Source organism: Anabrus simplex, chromosome 2 (genome assembly GCF_040414725.1).
Source record: "Anabrus simplex isolate iqAnaSimp1 chromosome 2, ASM4041472v1, whole genome shotgun sequence".
In the NCBI taxonomy this organism is placed as follows: Eukaryota; Metazoa; Arthropoda; class Insecta; order Orthoptera; family Tettigoniidae; genus Anabrus; species Anabrus simplex.
Window position 1 is genome coordinate 93,629,842 of NC_090266.1, and position 12,951 is coordinate 93,642,792.

Consider the following 12,951-nt stretch of genomic DNA (forward strand, 5'->3'; position numbering starts at 1 on the left):
GGTAGTTAGACGGAGAGGACATATTGCGCGAATTGAGAATAGTGATTGAGAATAATGTTTTGCGTTGGAGTCTTATGGTATAGGCCATTGTGGATTATTATTATTATTATTATTATTATTATTATTATTATTATTATTATTATTATTATTATTATTATTATTACGTGATTTACGTGGGACAGCGAGGTAAAGAAACGTGAGGGGTAAACGGACGGGCAAAACATGAACCAAAGATTACATTTTGAGAAATGTATTTACAAAAACGTCTTTTCTTCACTGAAGGAGCTGTTTTTATAAAATAACAACAACAATAAGAGATTTAGCAACAGGTAACAAACGGACAATCTTAGAAGCTCAATTAATTCACAACCAGAGAAGAAGGACTTTCATTTTCATACAAGACTTAAGAGTCGAAACTAGACCAATAGGTCTTATAAAAATCAAATATTTGGTATGAAATTACACCTTCATAAAAGAATCGATCAATGGACCATCTTTCATAAGTGAAGTACAGAAGAGGGGTATGAAACCCTTTTACACTTCAAGACTCCCTTATTTGCACTTGATGGTTTCTCACGACATTTACTCAAAAAAACTTCTCAGGCTTTTACACTCGCTACCCTTATTCAAATAGGGAACATTACAGTTGCCGAAGCACATACTAAACGGCTAAGTAAAGGAAAATAAACGGTTAGTGGAAAGGCCGAGAACAAAATGAATGGAGGCTGAAACCATTCAAGCACTCCCAGTAAAAGATACGTTAAAAAAACCTAATAGGGCTTAAGACCCGATGACATAGAGGGTAAGTCATGTTTCTTGATGACTAAGGAAAAGTGTAAAGTCCGAAAAACATTGTAGGAAAAATTTAGAATTAGAGAACTTAGTCACAGAAAACAATGTGAATAAGGGAAATGAGGGTACACACTCGTGCGTTCTTATATTTTACATAGTACCCGAGAGGGATTTACGTTAAGTCCTTGGATTGTCTAGAAAACTTAAAGTTTAAGTCCTAACCGAAAGAAGAGAACCCTACATTAACATTTGAGGAAACGCAGATCGACCTAACGGTTACATGCTAAAGGGGAACCCTGGAATCTTCCCTTTGCCACACGTAGATAAAGTTCACATAGTTGATAGTTCTGCTTCACCGTATGCTGATATCTCTACCCCGAAGCTAGTCCCAACTAGGGTTGGGCAGACTGGAACAGTCAGTTGTTCCGGAACATTAGGAGCTGAGGTGGAGTGATTCGGTAGTGTGCCGGCACACGGGACAGTAACTGCGCAGTAGAGAGAACTTCGTGAGGCAACATGACATGCTCCGCGTCACCGGGAAAGTTCTGCTGTACCGGACGTGTTGTGTATTGTTATGGCCAGCATAAAGCTGCACGGAACGTGAAGCAACAGTCGGAGCACTGAAATTCGTGCCCAATAATCACGTTTAAAGGCTGCTTTTAGGTTAAGATTTTTTTTGTTAATATGAAATACGCATAACACGGTCACAATGGCAGTACAGGTGTTTAAATGTAACTAATGCAAGGATATTTTCACCTGTTGAATGTATCGGCCTGTATTGTGAGTAATTAGGACCAGGATAAAATTTCACGGCACGTGAAAAGGCAGTCGGAACTCTGAAATACGCACCCAAAAAATCATGTCTGAATGTTGTTTTTAGGATAAGAATGTTTTCATTCATTCTGAAATACACCTATCACAATTACACTGGCAGTAGATGTGTTTACAAATGTCACAATGTTATTTTCACCAATTAAAAATGTACTCGCACAAGTTGAAGAAACATTCGTCTGTATTTTATTTATTTATTTATTTATTTATTTATTTATTATTTTTTTTATTTATTTATTTACTTATTTATTTATTTATTTATTTGGGAATCCAAAACAGCAAGAAGCCGAATTACAGAGTACACAATATACAAGCGGAACACGAAAATAAAAATTAACCCATACAAGCAAAACAAGAAGATAAAAATCACACTATATACAAGCGGAACAGGAGATTAAAAGAAACTATACAAGCAGAACATGAAAATAAAAATTGTGGGACTAAATTCCGGCATTTCGGCGTCTCCGAAAACGGTAAAAGTAGTTAGTGGGACGTAAAGTCAATAACGCAATAACATTATTATTATTATTATTATTATTATTATTATTATTAAATAATGTCACATCACCACGTTATGCTCCCTTGATAACTCTTCAGGTAAGTAGTGGTGAATAATTACTACAGCCATGAAACTTGGAAACAATCATACTCTTCTTTCACTTTCCTAAATTGGAGTGTAAGAGAGCAGAAAGAAAGAGAATACGAACTACCGAACGAGTTGGCTACGCGGTATATGTCATGTACCTGTTAGCTTGCATTCGAGAGATGTCGGCAGTCCTGAAGTGGTTTTCCGTGGTTTCCCATGTTCACACTCATTCATAGAAATAATCGCTTTTCTCACAATCCTAATCCTGTTCTATCCCATCGTCGTCTTTATTCCTCTGTAAAACAAATATCAGAATACATGCTCTATCCAGGTCTGACTGGCTGACTGGTTGGCTGACTGGCTGACTGACAGCCCTTTCCTTCCTCAGAATTGCCGAAAACCATTCTCGGTTGGTACGACGTGAAACAGTTAACATGAAATAATGATTTTCTCACAGAGGGTTGTTGAACTAAAAACTCTTCGTTGTTTTACACTTCATACACGTTTCCAATTAGCTACCAAAGATGAAGTGTCTTTAGAGTCTGATAATCCGGTAGTTTTATCTCTTGAATCCAGACACCACTTCCATTACTATAATTTATTTTTAGGGAGGGGGCGGGGGGATTTAGAATAAATCCTAATATATGTTAATTCGATTCTTATCCAGTCATCTTCATTTTTTCTTTTAAGTGTGCTCCTTGTTCCAGGTTCAGCTGTATAAGTTTACTTTTGGAGGCTTTAATTTTCTAGTAGCATTTCGGAAAATTCTTAAGAATGTTATCTCTCTGGACGTTGATACATTGTTTAATTACAGAGCCGGGCTGAGTGGCTCAGACGGTAAAGGCGCTGGCCTTCTAACCCCAACTTGGCAGGTTCGATCCTGGCTCAGTCCGGTGGTATTTGAAGGTGCTCAAATACGACAGCCCCGTGTCGGTAGATTTACTGGCACGTTAAAGAACTCCTGCGGGACTAAATTCCGGCACCTCGGCGTCTCCGAAGACCTTAAAAAGTAGTTAGTGGGACGTAAAGCAAATAACATTATTATTATTATAATTACAGCGCCGTAACAAATAGCATAATGTAATATGCAGGACAGTCTGATACTATACTACTAAATGTTCCTAGGACCTATATACTGGATTGGATATGTTAAGAAATATTCAATACATAGTCATCTTTGTCTCTCTTTAAATAGTTCTCCATCATAATCTGCCTGATGTGGGTAGATTCAAATGGTCAGATCTCACTTTTTTTTTTTATTTCTTCAGTGTAAATTATTTATTAACTTTCCCAGAGCATTTTCAATAAACAATCCACTGAATATTCAACGCAGAGGTTTCGAAAACAACTCATCGGCAGGTGTAATTTTTCGGGAGTTCAATGACACGTTCGCTAGTTTTAACTGAGGATCACCAGCTGGTGTAACTACCCTCATTATTACGAAGTATCGAATGTAGCATGTCGGATACTTTTCAGCTGAACTTCATAATCAGAAGCTAAATAACTTTGACAAATACGCGAATATGGGGTATTCATTACTTTGTCGCACATCCAATGTGAATAGTGTAATTAAAATGTCAGTACAAAGTTACGAATATGACATATTCCTCCTTTACCATGACCACTTTAAGAAAAACATCATATTCGTCAAAGTGCAAGTGTTCATAGCAGCCCTTCACTAACCGCTGCAGATTCGACAACTTGTTCTGAGATGCGTGACCCCATAATAGCAATGGAATATGCAAAAAATAAAAATGCAGTTTCGCACATTTGCCATTTTAACATTTTGCCGACGATATGCAAGATCTCATTAGAATAATATCAGTTAAATGTGCTGTGCGTTATTAGTTATGGTCTGTGGGATAAATTGAAAAATCCTACTTTGAAATTAACACTGTTCACAAATCCTGCTTGTTCTTTGAATATAATCTTTCCTTAGCTATCTATGTCCGCGGTGCTGCTTTGGAACGATATTATTATCTTTCGAGTTCATAGCTCCATATAGTTCACGAGTAAGTATAATTATCTGACAATTTATTAATGGCTTTATTATTCTCTCGTGTGTGCTTGATGTTTGTGGAACAGTTAGTATGTTTCCACGGACTATGGACTTTCCGGCGTAATCGTAGATCCCTAGTACCCGTTGCGTACATCCTTGGTGATAATGATATCATATCTGATACCGCGTTCAGTGTGCTGTTGGCAGAGATGCGAGTGAGAATGTTCGTGAATTACGCGTGTGCCTGTTTTTTTAGTATTGTGCTGTGTTGAGTTGTGTGCGTAAAAACTACTGAAAGACAAGAATATAAGAAGAAAGTCTTACCTAAGGGAATTTCTCGTGGTATTTTGCCGTGTAAGCGTGTCACTTCATAAAATAATGCCTAATGGTTTGGTTTGATTCTGTGCCTCTCATTTTTGTTACTTAAATTTAATGGAACATATTGAAGTGAATAATTTTCCTTGCTACAAAGTGGTACGCCCATGACCTGTACGGTGTATACAAGTGATACTTTTACAGAATCTTGGGTGCCGTGCCAATGGCGTTACTTCAGTCCTCTGCTTTTCGAACTACGTGATGGTTAAACTTAAATTGACTTATATACATGTTACCGTATTTCATTCTCCTTTTGATTCTTATTTGATTTCCTTAAAGTGCTTTCCCATCAGTAGTCGTTACTTGATGCAATAACTGGAGGACAGAAATTCTTTCTTGTTGCATTCGCCAATTGCTCATATAAAGTATGGCAAGAGATTGGCATTATCACTCCTTATCGCACGTATTCAAATCTTTAAGCATTGTCCACGTGAAACAGGCAATCTCACCTGGAATAGTTAGATGCTTTTTTAAAATCATTTTTATGTATCTGTTCAATTGGATTTAAACAATCAACTAATTCCAATTTGTTCCCTTAGGCAAAACTTTCATGATAGAAATCTAATCCTGAACGAACGTAACATTGTGATATTGAGTGGCATTTGGCTGATATTCGGTATCAGCTAGTGAATATTGACTATGTGCCGAGTACGACAACAGCAATGGTAAGTACATTTTTGTGGTTATTGTGCAATATACATTATTATTTTACAGTCTGTTTTACGTCGCAACGACACACATGTCTTACGGCGACGATGGGATAGGAAAGGGTTAGGAGTGGGAAGGAAGCGACCGCCGCCGTAATTAAGGTACATTTGCCTGGTGTGGAAATGGGAAACCACGTAAAGCCATCTCCAGGGCTGCTGCCAGTGGGGTTCGAACTCACTATCTCCCGAATGCAAGCTCACAGCTGCGCGCACCTAACCGCACGGCCAACACGTTTGGTGACATTATTATTATTATTATTATTATTATTATTATTATTATTATTATTATTATTATTATTATTATTATTATTATTATTACATGTAGGATTGATAAGTAATATATAAGATTGATTAGCAGTGAACATTCGCATAAGTTGGAGCTGTGCGTGAATGATTGCTGGTTAAAGTGGTGGGAACAATGATAGAAATGTATTCGTAATGAAGACCGAAAGGCAAACTTAGGAACGAACTCATTGAATGAAGCTGCGTCTGTAAAACTGCTTCAGTGGTGGGGTCATGTGAGACGACTCGCAACTTGGAAAGTTGGCCTTGGATAGTAACGAAAACATAGACAAACGTATGAAATGATGTTAAATAGTATCAAGGTGTAGAAAAGACATGATGCCACAGTACTAGTTTCGGGTAGGGAATTATGAAGACTTATAGTTCATTCGCAAAGGCATGCAGACTCAAGGGTGTTGTATTCTATAATGGAATATATAATAGTGATAGAAACAACACGTCTTAAATGCTGAGAATGGGAGTAAGAATGAGAAAGATACCAATTTCTGACACTCATTTTTCGAGTTACGTCAGTAATGCGACCTATTGGAACGTTGTGTTGACCCGCCGAGGGAAGGACTCCGCGTCTTTTATTCGAATTGGTTTCGACTTGAGGTCAGCGGTTGCGCTCGCTTCGTCTGTGCGTGAGAAGTATTGTACTGTTCGATCAGTTACAGAACAAGGAATATTCTCGTACCCACCATACAAGTGAGAAGATAGTCAATCTTCAAATACATTGCACTGACATTCCTATGACGGCTAGTTTTCCACGTTTCAACCTGAGTGAATACGAAGATACAAGCGGTAAATTTAAGGGCAGCAGAAAAGGAATAAAACTAGGCTATGAGGCTTTATGAGTATGTTACCCCAATGAAACAAAGCCAGCGAAGAACAACCTATAAACTGATTTTACGACCTGAAAACTATGTTCAGATTTTGACAATATTTTCCCCTCTCTGATATCTGACCAAACAATGCATCTCTGATAGATTCCTTGTTATGTTTAATGATAGCTTTCATGACCCTTGTAATGAACAAATAATTAGGGGATGTGTCGGGGTTGCGCGTTGTGGTCAGGATCTGCATCCGAGCTGCCCGAACACGTTTAAGGTACCTACCGTAACTTATTACGAGTTACGCGTAAATTGACTGAAAATGTACTCGTGAACTGCGCGGATACAAAAAGTGAATTCTGTTTCACACTTACTGTAAGTAGTGATGTATGCAATAAATATGTACTTAAGTGTTATGCATGAAGGTGTTCTCAAAGTTTCAAGTTTAGGACTAGCGGTTTTATTTAAAACAGAAACTTTCAAGAAACTGGTCGGTTGAAAATTATCATGTTTTACATGCGTGAACACAAAAAACTAAAATTAAACGCAATCTTTTAAAAATATTTGATGTGATAGGAAGTTCGTTTTATGTATTGCATTGTTGTATATTTCCGCGTACTTATGCTTGTATCAAAACGTTTATCTTATTTTTGTAATATTCTTCATCCTTTCTTTTTTGGGTCGTTCAGAGGATCGAATCTTGATAAATATTTTCAATTCGAATGATTTGCAACTTATGTGAAGGTAACAATTTATTGCCGGGCTGAGTGGCTCAGACGGTTGAGGCGCTGGCCTTCTGACCCCAACTTGGCAGCTTCGATTCTGGCTCAGTCCGGTGATATTTGAAGGTGCTCAAATATGTCAGCCTCGTGTCGGTAGATTTGCTGGCACGTAAAAAAGAACTCCTGCGGAACAAAATTCCGGCACCTCGGCGTCTCCAAAAACCGTAAAAGTTGTTAGTGGGACGTAAATCAAGTAGCATTATTATTATTATTATTATTATTATTATTATTATTATTATTAACAATTTATTTGGTTGTGGACGACTGAAAGCACTATTGAACTGAGGATGGAAAGCCTCACAAGCATTGCGTGTTGTCAGAAGTTTGATATTCAGAAGCCCACAAATATGGTAGGAAAACTACAGTATCCCTAATATAGGTGCCTGTAACAATTCCGATTGTTGGCTTGACTTGAAATCGTCCACAAATGCATTCTCTACTTCAGTTGAATTGAGACACATAATTCCAAAGGTAGATCTCAATCACACTCCATTTTCGCCTGGTGAATCTATGTAAGTGTATGATCGTCCTAACTCCTATATATTTCTGTACCAAGATTGTTTTAGATGGAACCTACAATAGTTTGATTAAAACAAGGACAGGTAAAAAAATTGTTGTGTTCATGTACGCGCTATTCGTACATACCATTTGCAGATATTTACGCACTACTCATGTATGTTAAAATGGTGAAAATTGACCATTAGTGCAACTCCAATAGCTCGCATAATGAACATAAAATTATTTTACGCATATTATTTCTAACCAGTGACTCAACTACCTTAGTGGTCCACCGTAGAACGGTAAACCTCGTTTGTGCCACGAACACCAGTACAAATATTATTGTGCACCCTTTTCTCTTTACATAGGCCGGTAGTTATAACCTAACTGTTCCTTTTTTTTAACAATTGGATTTACGTCGCACCGACATAAGAAAAGGGCTAGGGAAGGTAGGCCGTGGCCTTAATTAAGGTATAGTAAAGCCCCAGCATCCACCTGGGTGGTGGAAAATGGGGAAACCACGGAAAGAAACCATATTCAGAGCTGGAGACAGTGGGGTTTCAAATCCACTATCTCCCGAATGCAAGCTCGCAGCTGGGTGCCCCTAAGTGCACGGTCAACTCGCTCAGGTGAGAAATGTTTCTCCACACGTAAGTTTTCATTATCATACACAGTTAACTTGAATATAGGTGTATATTGATCATAGACTCTGGTCTGGCAGTTTTCCATCTGATGTGTTCAAAGGTGAACTATCAGTAGCTTCGTGTTTATCCTAAATGATCACCATTGCAGTATTTGAAAATGAATATTTTTGGCGTACTCTTTAATAAGCAGGAAGATTATCATTATAATGTAATTTTACCTACAAGACGAACCACAGAATGTAACATTTCAGACACCTTGCATGCATTTGCCGGGCTTCGAACCGCTGGTACATCTGTGAGATGCCATTGTCAATACCGCTCAACCACTACATCCTCTTGTGAAACAAGACTGACCTCCACTTAGTTTAATATGTGCCCTCTTTTGATATATGTGTACGTTAATGTTTTTTTTCTTACAATTGGCCTTACGTCGCACCGACACAGAAAGGTCTTACGGCGACGATGGGATAGGAAAGGGCTAGGAGTGGGATGGAAGTGGCCGTGACCATAATTAAAGTACAGCCCCAGCATTTGCCTGGTGTGAAAATGGGAAACCATGGGAAACCATCTCCAGGGCTGCCAACAGTCCGGTTCGAGCCCACTATCCCCCGGATGTAAGCTCACAGCTGCGCGCCCCTGCGCGTTCAACTCGCCTAGTACGTCAATGTTAGAAGGAAATTTATTGCCCTTGTCTTTAATAGCTACGTACTATTCGTGAGACTAACGCACTTCGTCTGATAGTTACCGACGTGATCATCACAAAATAATGTATCTGGTCTACCTTCACGCTACATGCGGAACAATTGTTTTACATCTTCCAAGGCTAGATATAATAAGTCAAACAATATGTGTGATATTTATGATGTCTATGTTTACAGTACAGAATAATCAGTGAAGGAAATCAGTTCAATCATTTTGTAAAACCGAAGCTATTTAAGATAACGAGATTAACCATGCACATTTAACAAAGCCTGGAAATTTATTGCTACAGCTAATATGTGTTTGTTTTTCACTGAGCATATTGAAGTACGTGGTTAGACTTCTTACCAAACACCTTTAATATATTTTAGTGAATTCATGTCTTCATTTTGAGGTGCTACAGTTCTTTTCAGGCACACGCAAAGGAGATGAGCTTCCTGTACCATTCCAACCACATATCGGCCCTTCTGCAATCTTACATTTTTGACAGGACCGGGAATCCAACCCGGCCCCCGAGGACGGCAGCTAATAACGCTGATAGTTACTCTGAAGAGGTGGACATGTATCCTAGTAGACTTCAGGGATAACTATTTTGAAACCATATTTCAATCCACCTAAATTGACCGGAAGAGGAAGAACGATGGCATTGTGTAGGAGATGTAGGCAAAACAGTGTTACTTGTAGCAGTCTGGTTCAATGTTGTGGAAGAGAACTGCACAGATTTAAGCGCTCATAGAGTTAGCTCACGGTTCACGAGTACGAAAGTGCGTGTCGAACACAGTTCCTGTCTACACAGAAACGATTCCTTCCATCACTCCTGGCTGGCGGAATAACATCATCGAATAGTGGAGGGGATCATTATATCCTCGACTTCATGCAGCGAGCATCCTGTGTGCGAGATAAAAGTACAGAGCTGGCAGCATGGTCCTACGGACCAAATGCCAAATGTGTATAATAAAAAATTTAAAAAAGACACAAATACACGTGTTCGTCCTTATCACTTAACTTGGAAGTAGGACCGTAGAAAATGAAGTATTAAACAGAACCGTGGGCTTATTTTTAGCTCTGCAGTATTTACATTGAATTGAACGAAACGGTGCCTCCACGTGTACATGCCCTGTTTTGCAATTAAACGCGTGGCACGAATTTCACTATTATAACGAAAAAATGTCAACAAAGTCTTATAGGAAACACCTGAATCATTCTGGAGCGAAAAGGACAAGTTTTATTTTGCAACGATTCAGGAAAATCCTCAAACTGGATTAACACTTTTATGTATGAAGTTTATATACAGTAATTTAGTCATTACATAATCGCGTCTTCCTTAGACTTGAGTTACATACTGAATGAAAATGAAAATCCACAGCCTGTTTCCAGTCTTTTGACCGAGTCAGGAATGGAATGAATGAAGCCCCCATCTAGCGGCGAGGATGGGAATTGTGCCGGCTGCCGAAGCCTGTCGCACTCCTCTGGGGCAATGATTAATGACTGACAGATGGAATGAAATGATAATGGAGAGTGTTGCTGGAATGAAAGATGACAGGGAAAACAGGAGTACCCGGAGAAAAAACTGTCCCGCCTCCGCTTTGTCCAGCATAACTCTCACATGGAGTCACCGGGATTAGAACAACGGAACCAAGAGGTGAGAAGCCGACGCGCTGCCGCCTGAGCCACGGAGGCTCCCTGAGTTACATATTGCTGTAGGAAAATATTTTCGTTGACTAGACATGAAAGGCCAAATAACATAATTTTCTTTCTTTTTTTTTCTTTTTTTTTTTCAGGTAACATAACAGTGACTTATTGTTACAATATTTTCTCACTACGTTGAACTCAGAACAGAACCTCACAAAGTCAATGTCTAACGATGGAATCGCCCATGACCAGAGCCTCAACCCTACCCACCTCCTTTGATCCCCTCCCCTCCTGGTTAGTCCTATCTTTCCTGACAGCTGCAGAAGCTACTTCCTCCTCCCTTTTCTCCAACCCATGACCCTGTTCCACCTGTCTTTTCCTATCCACTACTCCACATTTCCCTTTCCTACCTCTTCCCTTTCTCCTACTTCCAAACTTCTCGGCAACAGTTCCCCGTTCCTCATCTTCCCTCGGTTGTTCTACCTGCAGTGACTCGTACCGATTTCTCATCGACACCTGTCCTGGATTTTGATCCTGAATGGAGCCCTTAGCCTGCAATCTCCTTCCCCTTAAAACATTAGACCACGTGTCTTCCACAATTCCCCCATTTCCTTCAAATCCCTCTGTTACACCTACTGTATCCTGTACATTGTTTGGAGGCCTACTTTCCTTCCTGTCCTCTGAGTGAATCCTAATTATCTCCCTCAAGCTCTCCAACTCCTCCCTCATACTCCTTAATGCCTGGCCACACCCACAGTTCCTACACTCGCATTGCTTAGCCATTTTTTACTAAATAATGAAAAGAAAAGGAAAAATAAGATAACTTATTCTGTGCAAAATAAAAATGAAAGGAAAGAAATATTGTCTAGGTTAGTTTACAATGAACACACGACAGTAAGTTACTTTGTACTATTTGTATTCCTACAACACGCTAACACAATGAAAATTGCTGTTAATTACTGGAAACAGAGAATAATACACAAGAATTACACAATTCTTAACTGCAGTTAAGTCTACGCTAATTACAACAGAATTTTAGTAAGAGAGTTACTACAGATACCACAGAAACGGTACTATACTATACAAATATTTCACAGTAATAGAATAAACACACTACTTTCTAATAAAATGCTGTAATACACTACAATAATTTTAAATTACGTTCAGACGTATTCTAATTACAACAGGTTATTTCCAAACAAAAACAGAAAAGAAAATTACCACTAAAGTTCGAAATTCGCAAAACTACTCAAAATTATTGAATAGGCACTCTAATTTCTAATAAGTTACTATACTAGACCACAATAATGTTAAAACTACGTTCAGACATATCCTAGCTTCTTACTAAGCACAAATAGGAATGAAATTGCAATTAGGTCTAAATTTAAATATTCGCAAGAACTACCGGTAGGTACTCAAATATTACCAACAAAGTTAAATACGTATACAGATTAATATTAGTACTACTTGTCCTATTATGCTGTAATAGAAATGAAAACTGCCGTTTGCACAAAAATACACACGAATATAACAGGCAAGTTACTATCTAATATACTGTATCTACACTCCACTCCTGCCTGAAGAGTTAATAAAAACCTAAAAACATCGACTTTTAATATTTCATTTTAAATTTAAAGATAGCTGACAATTTCTTCACATAGGTTGCTTACAAATCTCTTCAGTCTCCTGTTAGACGGACGTAACTTACAATTACACTCTCTATAGTCATGATATTTTATTGTTCTTGTGCTTTTACACTAAACCGGAGCTGGAAATTTCATTTCTAGAAAGGAAGGAAGGAAGGAAGGAAGGTAACTGATAACTTGATTCCATTGTTTCCTTTTGTAATATACTTTTAATATCACGTACTTAAATCGATAGGATTGCAGACACATCAATAAAACAAAGGTATCTAAGGATGTGGTAACCCTGAGACTGTCGACCCCAACTATCGTAAGCCGCCCCCTCAACATTGAGTCTTCCCCAGTCCGTGTTCTCAGGCCCTCAACTCTGTTCTAAGGCCAGAAAACATGTCGGGAGTTGTTGCTGTCCGCATCTCGCTATGCACACGCACTACGCACCACGCCTCAGCAGAACATACTGAAGTAGTGATGGGCGAATGATACGGAAGTTCGAGCAGGCTCGAGTCGGCCCGATACGCTACGTAGGCTCGATGCCGTATCGAACCTGTTCGAACTGTCAGGCGACACAACACATGGACTAAGCGGAGCGCGGACGGAAAATTCGTCCTATTAGATTACTACTAGGTACACTCAGTATATTTATGTGTG

At 38.8% G+C, this 12,951-nt stretch overlaps 1 protein-coding gene across 5 annotated transcripts in view; it reads left to right on the forward strand.

The window, feature by feature from the left end:
* Positions 1 to 12,951, forward strand: part of LOC136863908 (hypoxia-inducible factor 1-alpha) — a 579,725-nt gene that overhangs the window by 157,686 nt on the left and 409,088 nt on the right. The window contains exons 1-2 of one of the 5 annotated variants that reach the window (XM_067140324.2): positions 4,417 to 4,596; positions 5,123 to 5,248. The exons of 3 other annotated variants lie outside the window; for them this stretch is intronic. In XM_067140324.2, coding sequence (XP_066996425.2) covers positions 5,223 to 5,248 — 26 coding nt within the window. In that variant the 5' untranslated portion in view covers positions 4,417 to 4,596; positions 5,123 to 5,222. Of the gene's footprint in view, positions 1 to 4,416; positions 4,597 to 5,122; positions 5,249 to 12,951 lie in introns of those variants that run through there. One more of the 5 variants, XM_067140323.2, reaches the window with a different exon arrangement.